The sequence below is a fragment of the Elgaria multicarinata genome, chromosome 8 (genome assembly GCF_023053635.1).
Source record: "Elgaria multicarinata webbii isolate HBS135686 ecotype San Diego chromosome 8, rElgMul1.1.pri, whole genome shotgun sequence".
Taxonomy (NCBI): domain Eukaryota; kingdom Metazoa; phylum Chordata; class Lepidosauria; order Squamata; family Anguidae; genus Elgaria; species Elgaria multicarinata.
In genome coordinates, this window is record NC_086178.1 from 65,460,115 (window position 1) to 65,482,625 (window position 22,511).

The 22,511-nt window shown below is 41.7% G+C and overlaps 1 protein-coding gene across 1 annotated transcript in view; it reads left to right on the plus strand.

The window, feature by feature from the left end:
* Positions 1-22,216, plus strand: part of PLEKHS1 (pleckstrin homology domain containing S1) — a 33,514-nt gene extending 11,298 nt beyond the window's left edge. Inside the window, exons 7-15 of the mRNA XM_063133254.1 lie at positions 1,685-1,739; positions 2,755-2,859; positions 4,803-4,913; positions 5,922-6,014; positions 8,179-8,276; positions 9,293-9,424; positions 11,103-11,204; positions 19,407-19,542; positions 22,148-22,216. Of these exons, the coding sequence (XP_062989324.1) occupies positions 1,685-1,739; positions 2,755-2,859; positions 4,803-4,913; positions 5,922-6,014; positions 8,179-8,276; positions 9,293-9,424; positions 11,103-11,204; positions 19,407-19,542; positions 22,148-22,216 (901 nt within the window). The remainder of the gene's footprint in view (positions 1-1,684; positions 1,740-2,754; positions 2,860-4,802; positions 4,914-5,921; positions 6,015-8,178; positions 8,277-9,292; positions 9,425-11,102; positions 11,205-19,406; positions 19,543-22,147) is intronic.
* Positions 22,217-22,511: the final 295 nt, after the last annotated feature.

Here is a 22,511-nt window from a genome sequence, read left to right on the forward strand (position 1 = left end):
CTTGTGAACTTTCATATGAAATTGTTTGTGTATTTTTCCACTTAACGGGGGTGGGGTGGGAATCTAATCCTCCTGTGAATGGACGCCAGAACAAATGACCCTTCACAATCCATGAAACACAGATGGGATGGATATTATACAATCTGTATATCCCTGATTGCTTATTAGAGGCTATATTTGTGATCATCATCTAATTGGAACCAGATGACTTGGGGTGCTTCCAGACAAGATTTTTACTGTGCACTTGCCTTGCCTCATTCACAGAACTTTTCTACATGTCTTTTGATAGTGGTAGGAGCTTTCCCCCTGGAAGCACCCCTGGAAATGAGGTAATAGCACACCACCATCTCCATCCCAATGAACCTACAAAAGTGCCCTATACTGAGTAAGGGATTCATTATTGTCTGGCAACAGCTGTGCAGGGTCTGGGGAAGAAGTAATTCCCAGCCCAGCTATTTGAGAGCTTGGGGAATTGAGCTTGAAGACTTCTGCAGGCAAAGCATGTCTTTTGTCCCCAGATGATCTCCCCCAGCACTTGTTAAACAAGCTGCTGATTTATACCAATCTATTTATTTTTTATTTTTTTTAATCACTCTGTGATTTTAGATGGATTTGTTGATATAACTGTTATGAACTCTGACTCTCTAGAAGTTGGTAGTTTTAATGTGTTAACGGTTTTTGTATAGAGTGTTTGTTAAATGTACTGTTGGTATTGGTCAATGACCGTAATAAAATATATTCATTCATTCAGTCAGTCTATTTTATCCAATAAGAGGAGGGTTGTGCTTGCAGTTAATGAGTCAAAGGACTCATGTGAACAATCTAATTTCCTTTGGCCCTTATCACTATGACACCACTGCTTATTGAGCCAAACTGATAGTCTGAGGGTACTTCCAGAGTGGCGTTTAAAAGGCATTGTGCACTTATACCAGGGTAGGTCCTGAAGTATAGCAGGACATTGTTTCCCCCATTCAAATGTTTTAACCTTGAGTAATCGGGGAATGCAGACCTGTGGAGAAGGATCAATAGCTGGAAATCTTTGGTGCTCACTGGACAGAGACCCAACAATACTGTTTTCTGCCCTTGGGATATAGGGAAGAGGGTTCTTTTTGAAAGTCTTTGGGCATGTCTACACCAGTGTTTATCCCAGGAATTGTCCCTGGATCATCCGTGTGCATCCACATGATGCACAGGGGTTGCCGGGAGCAGGGAGGGATGATCCCTCTATTTCCCTGGGATATCTGGGAACACTTTTAGCCCGATCTATCCCACGATCTTGGGATCCTCCGAGACTTTGGGAGGTGTGTGGGTGCCTGTCCCGGCTTTGTCCCGCCTCCTCGAGAGTAAACACGGAACTGGGCATGGGGCATGGAGCTCTTCAGGTGCTCTGTGCCCATCGAGGGCGGGGAGCAAGAGCAGGTGTTTGTTTTTACTTACAGTTTTGTTACAGTTTTGTTTACTTACAGCGTGTGGCCAAGGGGAGGATCTCATGAGCAGAATATCATGAGCAGAATCCTCCCCCCTCCCTCCCCTGGTGTAGACATGCCCCTTGAGTGTCTTGAAAGTCACATTCTGTGTGTGTGTGTGTGTTTTTAAAAAAGTTTGACAACCTTGCAGAAAAGCTCAGCGTCATTCCTCTATGTTTCTGCACCTGTCTTTTTAAAACATGATTTTGAATCTCTAGTAGGGCTGTGGAGGAATGGGCCACCTTCTTGTTTGCAACCTGTGCAGAAAAAAAGGTATGCGAACGCCATCCGATTTTAATTGCTATTTTGATTGTTAAACATGAGCTGTCGGCAATTTGCCACCCTAAGAATGACCCATGTTATAGTCTGGGAATGCAATTTTTTCAAACATCCTTAGGAAACAGATTTATAAGGATGTGACTTTGTAATTTCTCCATTGATGAAAATAAATAAAGAACCATTCACCGTAAAGGGGGAGCTTGAGAGACTGACAGAGACATGGATGGTGCACAAGACCAAGGGAGAAAGCAAAACATGCACAATCTCTTCTCTAATCGGCATGCTTGTTATGAGTTTCTACATATATTTCAGTTTCACTTCAACTGTGGGTATTCTGTGAGAAAAGAGTATGTATTTGTTAATCATTTAAAAATGGATAACTGGATCCTATCTAAAACTAATAACCTAATCACCATCTTGTCATGTGGTTTACAGTCATAAAGCAGACATTGGATAACACTTTCTGGGCCAATTTTGTTTTGGGGAAAATGTTATCTTATTCCCCTCCTACCCCAAATTGACATTGGCCTTTTAATTTATCAGAATGAAGCCAGATCCAAGATTATTATTGGCAAGGGCTTGATAGATAAATAGCTACTGCTTGCACCTCCAAGCTGAATTCTGTTCATTAAATTTCAGCTGCCATTTTGAGACAGTGTCCCAAAAGTTACTTCTGTCCCAAGTACTGAATTTCCCCTAGTGCAAAGTTATGAGGGACGTTTGGAAGGTCAGGTGAAAGCAAAACATGTGAGAATTAAATGGCATTCATAGAACTATCAAGACATATTTAGGTGGGTTCTGCATGTGCCGAACTTGTAATAAACTTGTATCCCCTTGCAATCTTCTGGAACATGAAATTCCTGCTGTATGTATTTGCTGAGTATCTGTTACATCATGCATCTGCACTTTTAAGAGGAACTACAGAGCTTTTTATTTAATTATAACAATGAAGTTTTTAACTATGTGAAACCACCCGAAGATTACTCTGTTGCTTTATTTGTTGGACCAGAAACTGGAACCTAGAATTCGGTCAAAATCTTCACCGGCTTCTCTTCATGAACAAAGTGCTGCTACTATCATCCAAGAGGATGAGTGGCCTGGCAATGAATATGAAGTGAGTGTTATATATTTCCTTTTCCTTATTTGTTGAGCCAGTTAATTAATAGGATGACCTGCAACGAAATGTTGCAGTGTTGAATTTACTTACTTATTGCATTTCTATACTGCCCATTAGCCGAAGCTCTCTGGGCAGTTCACCAAAATTGAATGCTTCTGTTCCATTTCCCAGCTAGCCAGTCATAACCTTTCTAGGATACTCCATTCCAGTTTTCCATGTGGTCAGCAAGACATGCCCACTGACCATGTTCAGTGACCTATTTTTGGAGTTTCACCCTTTAGGATTCCATCCACCCACCCAAGGCACATACATGCTTCTGTATGGATGGTGCCATTTTCACTACACAAGGATCCACATTTTGAGAATGAGTTTGCTCTTAATATATAGGGTTGTATATTAATGTTGGGCCATTTGAGATCCAGATTTACTTCCCAATTACCATGATAAATATACACAGACTAGACCACAAACTGTGGTGAAACAGAGAACAGGTGTGCTGCTACAATGCAACATGGAGATATTTTTCTAATTGATTGATTGATTGATTGATTGATTTCTAGACTGCCTTCCATGAACATTTCAAGGATAGTTTGCAACTATATCAGAGTAGGTTTCAGTAAGCTTTCTCAGGGAGTCAGTTCCATAGGTGATGGGCACCACCTCTGAGAAAGCCTTCTCCCCAAGCCCTGGAGTGCTCTTTCGGCATTTGCTTCATGTGAAGAGTCACATGGAGAGAGAGGGTGGAGTTGCAACTGCTGGCCCTGCTCCCACAGCCCTGCCCCCCTGCCCCCAATTGGCCCTCCACATATTGGGCAGGATGGCTGTAAAGCAGAGCCTTCGGTATGCATGTATGCTCTCCCCATGAATGAGGAACCTAACCACTCAAGGTTACCAACCTTGCGGAGGGCCTACTCACATACAGTAGTCCTGCCTTGAAAGATGCACAGAGAAGGAGGCTAAGGTCATCCGCTAATCTAGCATGGGGGGGGGGAATACATCCTTGAGTAGGTCCCACCTGCTGGAAGGAATGCTTACAACTTTATATCACCCCTTCAGGTTTCCCCTGAATTTGATTCAGGGGAATGTTTATGGAAGGGCAGACTAGAAATCCATTAATTAAATAGACAAATATTATTATGTTGTATTGGCAGTAGTTAACCTATTCTCTGTTTGACCACAGTTTAAACATTGGCTGAAAAGGTGGTGGCTGAGGTTCAGAAGTGGACTCACTGCTAAAATTATATATGTCTGCACACAACCTAAGTGAGCCATTGGCTGTGTTCAGCCAACACTATAGTCAACAGTTGGGTAATAATCAACTTGACAGTAGTTTATCTAGGGTGTACTCCCCACATAACATGATAATAATTAATTATCCCCACCCTCAGTCCTCCTACTAGTATTTCATCAACCTTTGCTGCCAAAAATCTATCCTGCCGGTGGGACTAGAGCGGCAGCCACCACTTTGACCTCTCTTGCCTTACATCTCTGCGGCTAATGAAATAACCAACACTGGCCAAGCAAATAACCAATGGTGCCTCCTACATGACACGATAACCAATGGTGGTTGAAAGAGCCAATTCTGCACAGCATTGGTTATTTGTGTCGGTTATTCAGCCCAATAACCAACCATTGGTTAAAAAAATCCCTCCATACAACATGATAAATTACTGTGGGTTAAATAACCAACCGTTGACTATTTAAACCACCTTTGGTTATCATGTTGTCTGAACCCTGTCACAAACATACTGCCCTCCTCTTTTTCACATTTAAAACATTTTTAAAACTAAACTCCCACCCAAATACCTCATTTTGTTTCTAGGTATCCTTCAACAGAAATATAATATGGCCCATTTCCAGCAAACATTTTTAGTGAATCGCCTTGAGGTAAAGCTATACAGTGACTAATTATTTTTCTGTTTTAATTTGCTGGGCTGCAGGAGCTGGGCACTTCTGCTTACAAGAAAAGGCCAGCATCAGATCCCAGTCCTCCACGAACCTCTGAAGAAAGCCCTATTTATGAGGCACCAAGAAAACTTTTACTACGTCTAGTGAGTGCAGAAACTGGGGTGGGATCATGTGAAACATACATTTCATCACTTTCATGCATCATGAAATGGAAACAGTTGCATGGGCATTGGCCCAGTTAATTTCCCAGAAAATGTGATGGACTAAAAAATGACAGTTTTTTTGTGGGGGGACACCTGAATTATTACTCTTTTTCTGACCCTTCATTCTCTTTTAAAGCTCAGAACATCATGCACATTTTGCAAACAACTTAAAATCAACAAGTGGTTCGACAGAAGGGAATCACAGCTACTGTCCCACATTGTCCCTACATTTGCCATAATATCCACATGACATAAAAGTGTATAGAATCCTATGTGTGTATGCCTGGTAATACACAATCTTTGAGCTTCTTCAGACAAGTATTTCATCATGTTCTCCCAACTGGCCACTCATGGTTCTTTGCAGGACATTTTGACAGCACAGTGTTCCTCCTGCACATCTCCTGCTCCTTCTGCTCTTTTTTCTGCTTCAAAATACCACCTGGAAAATCCCATTCTTCTGGCTATAACAGTACTTGCTGCCATTTCTTGCTGTGTGCAGAAGCTGCACAATAAAAACACTCACTGAATGGGCCACGTGGTTGCTACTTGCTTTCTCTTTCTTCTACTCGTCCCTATTGTGGGACAGAAACAGGAGACAAAGCGACACACAAAATAATCTTTGGCTGCATGGCAATTAAACTAAGAAAAAAGATCTGTTGATTTGGGTAATCTGGGACAGGATGCAAATTAAATTAAGAATGTATTTTATTTGAGATTATTTCAACAAGCAGTTAACTGATTCGCTTTGCCTCCTGTGAAATTTAAATAAATCCTCATAATTATTTCTAAATGAGCATATATTGATAGAAATTAGCATATGTGGATATTATGCTGATTAGTCCTTTGGTCCTGGGCCCTGAATTTTTGATGCGCCTAGCCACACCCCTATTCAGAGTACACTGAAGAAAGACTAATGATGATTATAAACGTATCAGTCCTTTGTTTTAGCGCCGCCTAACAAATGCTCCTGTTGAAGAAGTGTCTGAAGAAGCGTCCATAAATGAAGAATATTATGCTTCTCCAAGAAGTTTTCTATCCCAGGTAACCAAGTTGGCATGGCTTCCTCTGTTCTGCATCATCACAATTCAATTTTATTTTATTTTACAATGTACAGAATCCTTAACAATCTTGTATGCAGATATTTTTCTCTTAGTTTAATCTCAAAATACCATATGAACTAGCCTCATGCTAAGTCAGGTCATTAGTTGATCATCTAGGCCAGTGTTGGCCCTTATGCAGAGGTCTTTCTCAACCTTTGTATATCCTTTTGTCACTGGAGCAGCCATGGACTGAATCCAGTGCCTTCATATGCAAAAATGTATTCTGCCACTGATCAATGATGTGGTGTCCAAAGCTATTTATTTATTTATTTATTACATTTTTATACCGCCCAATAGCCGAAGCTCTCTGGGCGGTTCACAAAAATTAAAATCATCATAAAACAACCAACAAGTTAAAAATACAAATACAAAATACAATATAAAAAGCACAACCAGGATAAAACCACGCAGCAAAATTGATATAAGGTTAAAATACAGAGTTAAAACAGTATAATTTAAATTTAAGTTAAAATTAAGTGTTAAAATACTGAGTGAATAAAAAGGTCTTCAGCTGGCGACGAAAGGAGTACAGTGTAGGTGCCAGGCGGACCTCTCTGGGGAGCTCATTCCACAACCGGGGTGCCACAGCAGAGAAAGCCCTCCTCCTAGTAGCCACCTGCCTCACTTCCTTTGGCAGGGGCTCACGGAGAAGGGCCCCTGTAGATGATCTTAAGGTCCGGGTAGGTACATATGGGAGGAGGCGTTCCTTCAAATAACCTGGCCCCAAACCGTTTAGGGCTTTAAATGTCAATACCAGCACTTTGAATCGGGCCCGGACCTGGACTGGCAGCCAATGAAGTTGTAAAAGGACTGGCGTAATGTGATCTCGCCAGCCAGTCCCTGTTAGTAAACGGGCTGCCCTGTTTTGTACCAGCTGAAGCTTCCGGACCGTTTTCAAAGGCAGCCCCACGTATAACGCATTGCAGTAATCCAAACGAGAGGTTATCAGAGCATGGATAACTGTAGCTAGGCTATCACTGTCCAGATAAGGGCGCAGTTGGTATATCAGCCTAAGCTGATAAAAGGTGCTCTTTGCCACTGAGTTCACCTGTGCCTCAAGTGACAGTTCTGGATCGAAGAGCACCCCCAAACTACATAATGCTTCATGGCTGATTAGGTCTGTTCATTATTTATTATATTTTTGGCTCTGGAAGCCAAAAAGGCCTCCAGAAAAGAGATGGGGCGGGGAGAGGGAAAAAGCAACATTCTTACAATTAAATAAGGGGCTGTCTAAACACTCAGAAAGCCCTGGGGTAGGTGCGCAGGGGCACAGCATCAATTATACAACACCACTGAAATTGTGCATCCAACCTGGGGGTTTCCGCCGAAGCTGCGGAGAAAAAAAGTTGGGGACTTACCCTGATTTTTTTCTCCAGCGCGAGGTGAGGGCACGCAAGACAGCATCAAGACAGCCCCAAAGCCTTGCTTTGTAGTCGCAGAGGAAGAGTGGCTTGATGGTGCCTGGTGGAATGTGACCCGCGATTGGTTGCCTTGCACCAGGAAAAGGGTGGGAGCAGCTCCAGTCCCCAGATGGCCACCTAGAAACCCCGTGCGCCATCCTCGGCGTTGGGATTACCCGATGCCACTGGGAGAGGAAAAGCGTGGGGTTTCCGAGAGACAAGGCGTCAACCCAGCACCATGAAGTCACCCCCTAGGTGATCTTATAAGGACATAAGAAGAGCCGTGCTAGTTCAAACCAAAAGCATGTCTAACCAGGTATTCTCTTCACACAGTGGCCAAACAGATGCCTATGGAAAGCTTTGATGAATATGAAGCAATTAGGCCACAGCTAGACCTAAGGTTTATCCTGGGATCATCCAGGGTTCGCCCCTGCCTGAGCACTGGATCCCCTGTGTGTCACCTAGATGAACAGGTTTGACCCCTGGAAGATCCAGGGATAAACCTTAGGTCTAGCTATGGCCTTAGTTTGCTTCACTGAGGTTTCAGTTTTATCCACGTAGAATAGACAGTATCAATAAATATTAATAGGTTGAATAACAGCATTCCCTTGAGAGCACCAACCTAAACAGAGCCAGGATTTTATAGAGTTAATGTATTTCTATGTTTTACTATATCGGTTGCATATGGCTTTACTTTCATATCAGGGTGAAGTTCCTAATGAATTTGACGTGGCAGGTGAATCTACCAGCTCAGATGATGAAAAGCTCAGCAACAATGAAGTATACATGCCCATGAAAAACTTGTAAGTACAGCAGCATGTACATTAATCTGGAACAAAAGCATATGGATTTCCTTTGGGAAAATTATTCTAGATTGGCCTTCCCCTAACCCGGTGCCCTCCAGATGTTTTGAATTGCAAGTCCCATAATCTCTGACCATTGGCCATGTTGACTGGGACTGATGGTAATTGAAACCCAAAACCTGGGAAAGCGCCAGGTCGGGGAGGGCTGTTTTAGACCAAAATCTTTATCGCACTAGAGGGGTGACGTTTCTGTTTCCCTGGGCCCTCTGCTGCTGATCTCCACCACCTTTAACAAACAAACAGGAAGCTCCAGAATGAAAGTGCTAAGCTAGAATTTATTAACAATTTGATTCTTGCAATTCCTGAAATTCTCTGAACACCATCTTGAAGTTTGGCTCACCTCATTTCCTGTGTTTGATCGCACTCTTGTTTAGTTTTACTTGAATGGAAAAAGAATGCCATTCCAACAGGAAATATGTGCATTAAAAAAAAAAAAAACACCCAAAATGTGCATTTCCCTCCTTCCCAGAGTAACGCATGAAAATGCATATTTTTGCAAAAATGCACACTTTTTTTAAAAAAATTCACATTATTTGAACACAAATAGAAGTTTGGGAATTTGCAAATATTTTCCAAGAACATGCTCTCCTGCTCACGTTTGCGTTTGGGCTTGTGAATGGGGCATATTTGCATGAGTTGCAAATATAATTGAAATCCTCACGTGCTCCTAAACTTTACTGTGCGTTGCTTTGCAAGCCACAGATGTACCACTTCCATTTGCATAGGCTTTATGCACCAAGTGTGGAGATGGGTCAGGCCATCTTTGGCCTTCCCACCCCCCATGAATTGGTCTTGCAGATTCAGTCACCTGCCCAAGGCTAAGGTTTTTAATGAGATGGCTGATGCATTTCTTTTTAAGAGTGATATGATCTACTCATTAGAGTTCCAGGAGTGGTGGAAGAAAACGTTCAGTCTACATGCACAAATAATGAACTGCTGACACTCCCTCAATGCAGGGGAAATGGCATGATTCCACAAGTGGCAGAGGATGACTCATTGAAGCCAACACCATTACCAAGGACCTTCAAACCGGAAAAAACACGCAAACTATCATTTCTATCAGTGGTTCAATTGTCCATAGTTCTCAGGTAAGGATGTTTTGGATATGACTATTTATTTCCCTACTTATTGAAAAATCCCTGAAAGCTAAATGAAAGCATTTCTATGTAAATCAGCTTTGCATTGTTCCAATTCCTAACTGATAACGATCAGTACAGTAGTTAATAACAAGGCTTTGAGGTTAGTGCTTTGTCCCATTATGTGAACCAGGACAGAATATTTAATCTTTATCTCCCCACCACGTGACCCTATTGAATTCATTAAAGCATGCATTGGACTTTGTTCCATTGACTGATGTTCTTTGCAGAGGTACAGGAAAAAATAATTGCTACAATTTTTGCTTTTGTTAGGAATTAAACCCTTTTCACACACTGCTTTACAAACATGTTCTGAACATCAAAACATCACTTCAGTCTGACTTAAGTGTGTATCAAAGTTGACCAAGTTTTGTAGTGGCTGACTGCTCTTAGTAGATGCTGCTTATCCTATTTGTGACTCATATCATAAGGGTTGCAGTGATAATGCAATGGACCTTTCTAGTCACATCACTGATGGATGCCTCTTGCCTTCTTTGCAGTGACAACCAAATGCAGATAGGCATTTTGCTTGCATAGCACCATAGCCGAATCTACATTACTGTAACTGTAACGTTATAGATAGCTCTGGATGACATCAGTGATCACGTGATGTGTTCCTTATAATGTTATACAGAAAGGTTTTGTACCGTTTTACCTTTTGTTGTAAAAGTCCCTGACTGTACCTGATTTGCTTGAGGCTTGGAATACATGTGTATACGTGCATGAGATGTCATGGTGCCTAATTTGACGTTTCTAATGTGAAAATTGACGGAGATATCGAAAGGGGTGTGAATTGGGGTTAGGGGTGATGCGTTAGTGGTTAAAGCCCTGCCCAAAATCAGGGGATGATGGGATTTGCTTGAAACTTGCCATGAATGTGGATGTGCCTGCTTCCAAGTTTTTATCTGTCAAAATGTCGGAGAAAAGCCCATGTCTGAAAATGGGGTGTCCGATTTTCAAAAATTTCCCAAAAATCAGGGGATGATGGGATTGGCTTGAGGCTTGACATGCATGTGTATACATGCATGAGGTGTCATGGTGCCTAATTTGATGTTTCTAATGTGAAAATTGACATAGTTCTAGCATGGGACTTGATTTGGGATGAGTTAAAAGGTTAAAGCCCCACCAAAAATCAGGGGATAATGGGATTTGCTTGAAACTTACCATGAATGTGGATTTAGATGGCATCTGTGAGGGTGCCTGCTTCAAAGTTTTTTATCTGTCAAAATGTCAGAGCAAATCCCATGTCTGAAAATGGGGTGTCTGATTTTCAAAAATTCCCCGAAAATCAGGGGAGGCTTGGATTGGCTTGAGGCTTGGCATGCATGTGTATACATGTATAAGCTATCATGGTGCTGAGTTTGAGGTTTCTAACGTTAACAGAAAAAAGTTGTAGGCTTTTTTGGATTTCAATGCAAGCCTATGGGGGGGAAAGCGGAGTTCCGATCCGGATCCAGAGCTTCGCAGCAAACCGGAGCGGACTATAGGCAGATCAGAGTGGAGCAGAGCAGACCCGATCCAGAAGTTGCAGATCTGGAGGAGAAGCGGATCGGGGTGTGTGTGTCTGTGCACACCCCTACTTATTAGCCACACTTTTTTTGTGTTTCATGAAAACTCTCCTCTCTTTCAGTGAAATCAAAAATGACACCCAACTGGAAGAGTTGGATATTCTCCTTCCCCATGATGATCTCACCAATTGCCTGAAATTTACAAAAGCTTCTGGGCATATATGGTAATGCCTCTTATTTTTATGTTTGTTTGTCAAGTTCTATAAAGCTGCCAGCCAAAGAATTTTTGGGGAGTGGTAGTGGAGGTGTGGTTTTTGTTTGTTTATTTGTTTTTAGGGGAGGTCAATTCATTGCCTTGCTTTTAATGGATCAGCCAACTAAATAATCAACTATGTGTTGCATTTTCTCAACAAAAGTGGTGTTCCAATATTTTCTGATGAAACATATAAACAACTTAAATGTATTGCTCAATAATCATTAACATGTTGCCAGGATGAAGAAATGCATGGATCGTTTTAAACAATGCCATCTAACCACCAAGATTATTTCACAATAACCAAGATTATTTCACAAGAAAGAGCTCCCAATAATATGTAGTTGGACAATTCATTAATTGATCTCAACTAGCTAATATTATGTGTTTCAGGTACATACATGGAAAAACATACAACCCCTTTCTCCCCCCCCCCTTTTTTCTTAGTCTGCTCTGTGTAAAATCTCCCGGAGTTCAGACTAGCTTTTCTTGACAGAAGCATTGCAAGTGTGAAATGCTTTTCCCAAAGAGGATTGACAGACCTTCTTTTGTATACTTTTTGATGGCATGTGTGAAGGGAGGAAGGAGGCTGCCCAAACTCTCTGCAAGGTTAGCAGGGGCAAACCAATTACCCGACAGACTGCCACCACCCTTACATCCACCTCAGTCTGACCCAGGGGACGCTCAGAACTTTCAAGACCCACTTGGGGGCATAGAAATAAGAATTCAAGCTGACACCCTGTAGTTCAAACCCCAAGCCAAAAATTCTAAACAGTAGCAAGACCAAACAGAAGGCTCTGAATTTCATACTGGGGCTTTTTCTGGAACAAACCACGCACAATCTTTGAAATAGATGTGACGTTTATTTACAGTAAGGAAGAGAGGGGAAAGGGATAACTAGGTGTACATATATCAAAGAAAACAGGAAAACAAGAGAGACTCTTTGGAAGAATGGAGAAATCTTTTGAAACAATGCTGCAAGCAAAAACCACAAAGCAATTATCCTATCTTATACTTTATCCAGGTAAGGGTCTTCAAATAGGACAAGGGCCAATTCATAAGAACATAGGAAGCTGCCTTATTGTGTCAGACCCCTGGTCCATCTAGCCCAGTACTGTCAACACTGACTGGCAGCTGCGGCTCTCCAGGGTTTCAGACAGGATTCTTTCCTTGCCCTACCTGGAGAAGCTGCTGAGGATTGAACCTGGGACCTTCTGCATGCAAAGCATTTGCTCTGTCAATTCTCACAAGCCGAAGAGCCAGTTACCAATGGCAGACAAAGACTGAAGATCAAAATGAAAGACAAAATGAAGACCGATAGGAAGGCTGAGATGAAGGACAAAAATGAAGAACTATAGTAAGGGAGGCAGTGGTGGTGAAAATGTGAACAAAAGGAACCCAAAAGGCGACCACCGTAGAAACAAAATAAACCCAATGAATTAAATTGTCTTTCAAAAAATTATAAACATTTGTTTTTACTAAACTAACTATTTACAATCCAATGTTAATACAAGTCTACAACAATTAACTACCACATCAGTGTAGCATCTTATTACATATCGATGGCATTCAATTGTACTTAACAGTCATTTCAAACCAAATTTAAAACAATCATTGCAGAAAATCCGACCCATAAATAACAAACACTTTAATCACAACAGTATATTAAGACCAAATTTAGTCAACAAGGTTCATGTTATTCCTTGTTTCGAAGTATCTTCTTCAAAAACTTTGGTCTTTGTACTCTGCAAAAAATAACAATTCCAAGTAAATACATTTGATTAAAGTTACTGCACAGTAACAACTCTCATTTATTTCTTATCCTTTTGGCTGGTTCACAAGATAAGAACATCGCGACTTGCTTTATTCAGATAACTTATGAAGAACTAATGAAGACCAAATGGCAGTACTAGGCCCCCGGGCTTTATACCCCTCCACTAGGGAATTCAAGGTGTTGGTAATGACGTTTAAAGCCCTAAACGGCTTGGGACCTCGATACTTGAGAGAGCACCTCTCCTTATATATGCCTGCCCGAGACCTTAGATCTGTTGGAGGAGCCCTTCTCTGCATCCCACCAATGCAACATATACGTTATGATGGGACAAGGGAGAGGGCGTTCTCTGTGGTGGCACCCCGGCTGTGGAATGCCCTCCCCTTGGAGGCCCGATTGGTGCCAACGTTGATTGCATTTCGACGCCAAGTAAAAACATGGCTTTTTAACAAAGCCTTTGATGGTTAAACTCACTGTCACATTGTTTAAACTGTTTTAACTGCTTTTATTGCTTTTAAATTATATATCGTTTTAACTTGGATGATGGTTTAATTTGTTTTTAACTGTGCATATTTATTGTTTTACACTGTATGTTTTTATCTGTACGCTGCTCTGAGATCTTAATGATATAGGGTGAGATATAAATGTTTTAAATAAATAAATAGGGTGACCATATGAAAAGGAGGACGGGGCTCCTGTATCTTTTAACAGTTGAATAGAAAAGGGAATTTCAGCAGGTGTCATTTGTGTGCCTGCAGCAGTGGTGAAATTCCTTCTGTAGGAGCTATACTAGAGTGACCAAAAAGGGCAGGGCATACAAATGACGCTTGCTGAAATTCCCTTTTCTATTCAACTGTTAAAAGATACAGGCGCCCTGTCCTCATTTTCATATGGTCACCCTACATCTGCTAATCATGCCAGTCATGCAATAGTGAAATTCTAGTGAAATTCCCTCTTTATCAAAACAGTTAAAGTTGCAGGAGCCCTGTCCTCTTTTGCATCTGGTCACTCTAGTATACACTCTAGTATAGCTCCTGTTTAATTCCTTGAGGGGCTGCTTGCTCCAGGGGTGACCAGACAGAATATAGGAATCTACTGGTAGATCTCTGAGTGATTTGCAGTAGATCATCAAGGGTTTCTGACCTGCATTTAAAAACAAAAACAAAAACAATAGCAGCAACTAAAAGAGATCCTTCCCTCCCTAATCAGTGCAATCTGACATATGTTTACTCAGAAGTAAGTACCACTGTTTTCAATGGAGCTTAGTTCCATTTATAAGATTGTTATGTCAATTAGGCACCTGAAATTGAGAAACTTGCGGGGAAATCAGCATTGAATTTACACTGGAGCACCGTTTGTTTTGGAGACACTGCTATGCTGGTATTGTTGTTGTTGTTTATTCGTTCAGTCGTTTCCGACTCTTCGTGACTTCATGGACCAGCCCACGCCAGAGCTTTCTGTCGGCTGTCGCCACCCCTAGCTCCCCCAAGGTCAAGTCTGTCACCTCCAGGATATCATCCATCCCCCTTGCCCTTGGTCGGCCCCACTTCCTTTTGCCTTCCACTTTCCCTAGCATCAGCCTCTTCTCCAGGGTATCCTGTCTTCTCATTTTGTGGCCAAAGTACTTCAGTTTTGCCTTTAATACCATTCCCTCAAGTGAGCAGTCTGGCTTTATTTCCTGGAGTATGGACTGGTTTGATCTTCTTGCAGTCCACGGCACTCTCAGAATTTTCCACCCCCAAACATAATTGCTGCTCTGTGAGAACATGTTAATGAATACAGTGCAGAATCTTCTCTGTTTATAAATCAAGTGCCACATACCAATGCATAGTTTGTAACTGTGGAAGTTTGAAAGGTCATGTGTGCATTATCATTTGTATTTATAGTGCAAGCACAAGCCACAATATAGTGTTCAAATGAGGGTTTGTTGCTGTTGTTTTTTAAAAGATGGAAAAAAATAAAAGCCTAGCAACTATCTAGGAATGCCGGATTTATAACAAAGATTGTGTGGTAATTCACAGCTGTAGGGTTGTGTAGGTTCACATTGAAAATAGCCCCCAAAATATTAGAGAGAAAATGGAGAACAATTCATGGATTTCTTGCCTGTGAATCCCTACCCATAGCTGAGGTCAGAGGAGAAGGTGGGGATGGGGATTAAAAGGTATCAAAATAGTTTCTACAGCTTTGAAGCCTCTTTCACCAATAAAATTATACTGCTACATTGGAACACACAGAACTCAGTAGGTCACAGTAACTGCAATAACTGAAATACCATAATAAAAGCTGTCTGGGGGGAAACCCCCAAAATATTAAGGGATAAATAGGACACAGGGTCAGGTAGTGTGCTGTGTTCCCCACATATGGGCTAGATGTTATAGGCCTGAGATTAAGTGCTAAGTATAGATTGGCCCCAGGAGCTGATTTTTGACTGATAGGACTGTGAGCTATGTTTTGACATGGAAAACAATTTCTGGGCTGATCATGACACCCTACTCCTTAATTTTCAGGGCGTTTCTGCATCCCTGAGCTTCTGTTTTGCACCTGGTTCCAGCAGGTCAATCTTAAGGTCTATTAAAACAAAGTAGATCTCACCAGTCTGATGTTCATTCCATCCTTGTTCCACACTCCTGCCAGAAACCAGAAAAGAGTTTGTTCAAACATATTGAGATTTGGTCCTTGGTAGCTTAGGTGGCAAAAGATGTCTACCTATAAATTTGGAAGTCACCATCTCAGTATTTCTGCAGCAAAAAGTAGTACTTCTAAGACTCTTAATCTCCAAGCTGTATGTAGTTGAAACACAAAGAAACTCACTGACAAGTACATAAACTGTTCAGCCTTTGTGGATCACAAGATGTCACACTTCCTCTACCACAATTTATTACATAAGGGGGGGGGGGGCGGACCCAATAAGCAGTCCACTGGCAAAGAGGTTTCCATTTTGCAATTCATTCCATTGTTTGTTCATTTTGTTCATAGAACACCAAACTCAAGCAATGAATCTAGGCAGGCTGACAATCAAAATAAATGCATATGTAGAACTACAGAATTCTTAAAAGGTTTAAATGTCATCTCCAGTTAAACCTCCTGCAGTGTTTTTAGCACATTTCTTAATAGTCATCCTGTAGACCAAAACAGGCCACTAAAGGCCAAACTAGGAACTCTCTTAATTAGTGAACCAAAAACACAGGATATCCTAATCCCTGATTTCTCTGTCATGTCTAGTTTTGCCCTCAGCCTCTTCCTGTTCTCCAACCATCAGCACCTTTCCTAGCTATTCCTGATGCCCACATGCACTGCTGTGTTAATTTACTTATGTTGTTCATTTGAGTGTGCAGTGTCATGAAAATGCGTGGCAGCCAGGGTAAGTGCCAAAGGGCCTGCTCAGACAACACTGAGGGCTCTGTGGTTAATGTAACCATGCTTCTCTGTGGTTAGCACTAACCACAAGCTGTATACTTGCACACAACACTATTAACCCTGTCCGTTTCCTGGTTTCCGTAACCACTCATTAACTGCAAAGCAGTTAGATGAATGCCTGAGTCCTCTGAATGCTCCGCCCCTTATTCCATCAGCCCTTGTTCTAAGAGAGCTGGCAGTTGCATGATTTAGGCTATTTAGGACACTTCACACTGCTAGCTCTAGGTTTTTGGCCCCTTAACCACAGGTGCATGTCAGATTACACCTTTAGCCAAAGTTAGTGCCGCTAAACCTGCTGCAGAATAGGGTTAGCAGAGGCACCTGGTTAAGGAAAATGCATGGCAGACAAAACCATTAACCCTGCTGCTTAACCAAAAACCATTAACCGGCATGGTTAACGGTGTCATCTGAATGGGGCCAAAGTGATCATAACTGTGGTGTCAACTGTGGAGTTAGTTGGTCAGCAGGTGTACCAACAACACATTGCCTTAAACACCATCTTCATTCAGATATGCAGCAAGCCATGTACCCCATTTGTAAAAAAGAGCTCAGACTTCCATACTACCTGTTGACTCTGGAAAACATGTGGGGGAAATTGTATTTTAGTACTGGAGGTTAATAGGTTGGAGGGCATCCATTTCCCTCCATGCTTTGCAGAGTTGACTGGCAGTATGGAAGTCCGTGTTCTTCCTAGAATATCAATATCAATGGTTGAGGAAAGGAGGGGAGGGAGATTAGCGGTATCTAAAGCTCATCTCCTGCTGTGCCTTCACTTCTGCACTCTCTACTCCTCGGCTGCAAGACTGAGCTCTCTCCGCTCCCCTTTGATGTACTTCACATCCCTGCTGCACACTGTGTGCAAGAAGTCACTTTCACAGGTCCTGTCAGTGAAGGAAGGAAATGCTTCCTGATAGGTTTCAGAGATAAGGTCCCCTGTCACCGAATTCTGGTGGGCACGCTTCAGTTAGTGAAACGATGATGATAAAGAAGGCCCACATCAGAGATTTCTAAGATTTTAAGAAGAAGGACAATCGCTGACTATGTCTACCAAATACAGGGCAAGGAGCAATGGATTTAAGTTACAGGGATGGAAAACAAGCACCAAATAGCCCTTTAGATCAAGCCAGCAATGGTGCAACCCACATGTAAGGAATGCAGAACCTCCTACTTTTTAAAAAGATCATTTAGGTAGATAGTATCTTGGCTCAGGCCATGCAATTGAAGTGGAGAATCCATGGGATTCTTTCCAGCTCTATAACTCTGTGTGAGTTTACACTTCTAGGGCTTGGAATGTCATAATAAATATCTTCAAGCAAATGCTTAACCTGTACGCAACTTTATGCTTGGACTTCTGGCTGAGATAATTAAACAGAACAGTCATAGATTATCTTTCAGCATCTCCACTGAATTTGGTATTGTGTTCCATTCAGTGGAGGCCAGTGGCTCCAATCTTTAATAGGGCTGTGAATCTATCCTGGGTTTCTGTCAAACCACCCAGAATTCTAAAGGAACTATCCAAGGTGCTGAACCCTATCCTAAAATATTCAGCACCTTGGTTAGCTCCTTTAGACTTCTGGCTGATTCTAACTAAAATCCAGAATAGATTCACAGCCCCATCAAAGTTGGAGCCACCAGTGTCCACTGGTTCCACTTGCTTTTCAGGACAAAGCCAGAGGTTTGTATACCTGCTATTATTTATTTTACTTCAAAGATGCATATCACACCTTTCAACAATGACTGAGTTCACACAATTGGGGAGCGAAAATAAGCCATAGTGGCTTATAAGCAAGCCACCATGGCTTATTTTCTCGCCCTTTGCATGCTGGTCATATGCTGCCTAATTCCTATAATTACCCTCACTGGGCACAGCTTGTTGTGATGTCCGAACCCGGCAAGAGTGGGTGGCAGGGGTGATTTGTAAACCGCCCCTGTCATCCACCCTTGCTGGCTTAGATATCACAACAAGGCATGCCCAGTGAAGGTAATTATGGTAATTAGGTAGTGTGCAGCCTGCATGCGCAGTGCAGGAAAATAAACGATGGTGGATAGTTTTCCTTCCCTGATCATGTGAACCCACCACCCTATGTGTCAAAGAGCAACTGAGAGAACTCTTTTTAAAAATGAGGGCAAGTTTGCCATAGTAAATCCAAAAGCATTCATGCAGAAAAGAAATAAAAATCCAGGACACACAGTCATTTTGAACCAGCATCCACAGAAATCCTTGGTTACTGGTTCTTTCGGCTAACAAACTAGTTTTATTACAGTTTATAGGATCAGCGTTGAGTATTTGTTTTGGTTTCTAATTTTCCTCTGATAATGGCCAAGAGAAATTTTTGGATCCCATATTGGACCATAGTAATGTGCCCTAAAGTTACCCTGTTTCTGATAATATTTTACCTCCTCCCTTAGACACTACCTGATTTTAATTGATTTCTACTGCTGTTCTGGATTAATTGACTAGCTTTCAGCTTCATCACTCCTCTTCAGCAAATTATTATTATTATTATTATTATTATTATTATTATTATTATTATTATTATTTCTTACCTGCCTCTCCCTTTGGATTGAGGCAGGGAACAACATTAGTACAACAATGCAATATAGATCAAATACAAAAAAATAATAATTAAAAGAGCATATAAAACCAATGCAATATCAAAATAACAATCAATACATCTTAAAATTCTTGGCTTAAAATTCATCTGGGTAGGCCTGCTGGAAGAGGGTAGTCTTTATAATGCTGGGTTACTAGATGTTTGAGATCAGGAGCTGTCGCAATAATAAATGTATTTTATTTAATTATGGTCACAGACCAGCCACTAGAAATACGGAAGTGCAGGTACAAATACAGCTACAAATACAAAAATATATACCATAAAATGGTAGATCCAAAATCAGAACTGGCTTCAGTGACTGTATCTAATAGTATCAACTGATGTCACATTGATGAATGCTTTTTGCTGTCTTTTATCTAATCCACCACAGTGTCTCCCAGTGGAAAGACCCACATCGTTTGGGATGTATATTTCACCAAGGTGATTCTATAGTGGCTGTGAATGACCTGCACATCAAGAGCATGGATGAAATTTCTTTGTTCATAAGTAGATCTACAAGAAAAAAGGTAAGGCCTGGCAATTTATGTTGTCAGGGATAAAGAACCAAGCAGTTAATATGTTTGTCATTTATTTATTTAGAACATTTGCATACCACTTACTATTAAAAAAAAAACAAAAATCTCAAAGTGCTTCACAACATTAAAACATACTTCCAAACATACCAAAGCAACAATAATCAGTGAAGAATCAGTGCAGTTGGTCAGGGAATGCCTGAGTTAAAAGCATGTGTTTTAATACCCATCACAAGCACTGTACCCTTGGTGTTACCTAAACAATGTGGGGGGATTGCAGAGGCTAGGCACCACCACAAAGAAGGCCTGTTGCCATAGTGCTGCCAGATCATATTCCATTGATGACATTCCATTAGTCACAGCATGATCAACAAGGTCCTCTCTGAAGATTTTAGATCTTAGAGATCTAACAGTTCTAGGGTGACCAACTGTCAGGATTTCCCCGGATTTGTCCTGGTTTTTGTTCTTTCCATGGTGTCAGGGGGGATTTTCTATAATTTTCAATAATGTCCTGAAATAACACACCTTCCCCTTTAAGGCTGCCATTGGCATGGCAGGAGGGAGTGACATGCTTTCTTGAGGCACATCATTCCCCCACCCCAAGCTCCAATTGAGGTCTTAAAGGGGAAAGTGGGTCATTCGTGGACATTATAGAAAATGCCCCAATTGGAGTGAATGGTGGTGGTGCAGAATGAAATCCTTTCCCCTCCTCCACTCCAATCGGGTTCTTTAAGGTGGCGGGGAAATAACGTACTTTCTGCAGGACTCAGAAAGCTGCTTCCCCACACACACACTAGGTGTCCTCTTTTTTGGTTTCCCAAATATGGTCACCCTAAACAGTTTTATATAGGGGAAGATGGCCCTTCAAGTATCCTGAACTTGAGTTGTTCAGGGCTTTATATAGTAACAAGACCTTGAGTATCATTAGATGGGGGGAAATTGCAGTTCCCTGCCATTGCTTATCCGCCCCCGCTCCTGTCACACATTACTTCCTCTTTCTTCCCAGAGAAGAAACAGAACGTAAACAAAGACCACGTGGCCCATTCAGGGGCCATTTTTATCATGTCGCTTTTCCTGCACACAGCAGGAAATGGCAGCAAATCCCATTTCAAAAAAGAAGTCAGATTAAAAGGGGTCCACTTTGTGACAGAAAAAAGGCAAGGAGTGGGAGGCATGCGGGAGGTGGATGGCGTCAACTAAAGGATGTATGAAAAACCATGAGTGGTCAGTAGTGAGTGTGTGATAAAATGCTCGTCTGATGAACCCCCTTGAACTTGGCTTTGTAGTGAATAGGCAACCAGTGCAATTCTTTCAGCACAGGTGTAATATGTGCTCAGTACCCTGCCTGTAGCATTCTGCACCAGCTGCAGCTTCCAAGCCAGTCTCAAGAGCAGCCCCACATACAGAGTGTCACAGTGATGTAACTGTGAGGTTACCAGTGCCTCCACCATTAGTTCTAGAACTGTCCAGATAAGGTTTTTCAAGCAAAACTTTTGCCAGCCTTTTCATGTTTTACCACTTATGATCTCCCATCTGACCAGTAATATGCAGGCAGACAGGACTTTCCCACCAGGGTAATCATCCACTCCCAGTTTTCATCTGAGCATGGGTTCACTGGAGCTTAGCCATGGAATCTCTTTTAAATGCTTGAGCTCTGGAAAATAAGGGAAGAGAGTGTGCCTTTGACCATGTGTGTTAAAGACTCCAGCCTCTTTACCAAACAAGTTTTCTTAAATGGCAAGTGTCTTAAATGGCAACCTCTGTGAGAGAAGTTTTATTTGGGACAGAAGACAAGTCTTACAAAGGGACAAGGACAGCCTATGCCAGCCTTGTTTTGGACTACAATTTCCATCATCCCTGACCATTAACTACACTGGCTGGGAATTATGGGAGTTGAAGTCTAAAACATCTGGAGGGCACCAGGCTGGAGAAGGCTGACACAGGCTGTTCCAGTTGAAAGGCTCAGGTAGCATGTGATGCCACTCACAGTGGACAATGCTAGATAAGACTGACGAAGTCTGACTGCAAATAAGGCAACTTCTCATGTGCTGCTGTTACCTAGCTTGCGGCAGTGCTGCCTTGAAATTCCTCTAACCTGGGAGGTCCCATACCCTCATAGCAATTGTAGTGGAAATTGCCATATTTTTCTGCTATGCAGCACTCTGGGGCAAGATCTACACTACTGCTTTGATGGTTTATAACAGTAGGGGCAACTGTTGGGGCCCAGGACACACTCCATATCCAGTCTTCAAACCATTTTCAGAGTGTCATATCCTACTTCGTGTAGATCTGGCCTAAGTTTGGCTGGCTGAAGGATTTGTTCAGACTACTCACTGTAAGACTTCACTGCTCTTGGATTTCTCATGGCTTCCATCATGATTCCAATGATACCTAACTGCATAAAGCTGTTTTTTGCTGCTGCAAGGCTAAATCATTAGGATTAGATACTCACGTCTGCAATGTATATTGAAAAAAATATGTATTTATTTATAGTTTGTATGCAAAGCTGACCACCCATTATATTAAGATGTGGGCCTTGTAAGATTTAAAGGATAATCATTGTCATCATTTCCTCTCTACACCCTTCCTTCTTCTAAAGGTGAAACTCACAGTACGTCGGCTCCCAGATTCAGACATTTTGCACGCTCAAGGATGTATGTGTTCCTAATGGAAAAAAAGGAGCAATGTAAGTGTGTGACAAGCCTACCTGCTGTTATATGCCCTCACTGCCATGATAATCTAAATTTAGAAATTAAAACTAAAAAGCCCCAGAAATGGAATATGTTGCTGAGTAAGGGGAAGAGAGAGAAGAGCTACTTATCTCTAAACTTTAGGGAACTCAGCATCTTCTCTTTGTGGGTGAGCGTCGTACCAATATTTTACCAACTAACTGAACCACCAGCACTAGAGGCAGTCAAAATGGTCTTGGTGTATAATGGGATGCAATGGAAATTTTATTAGCT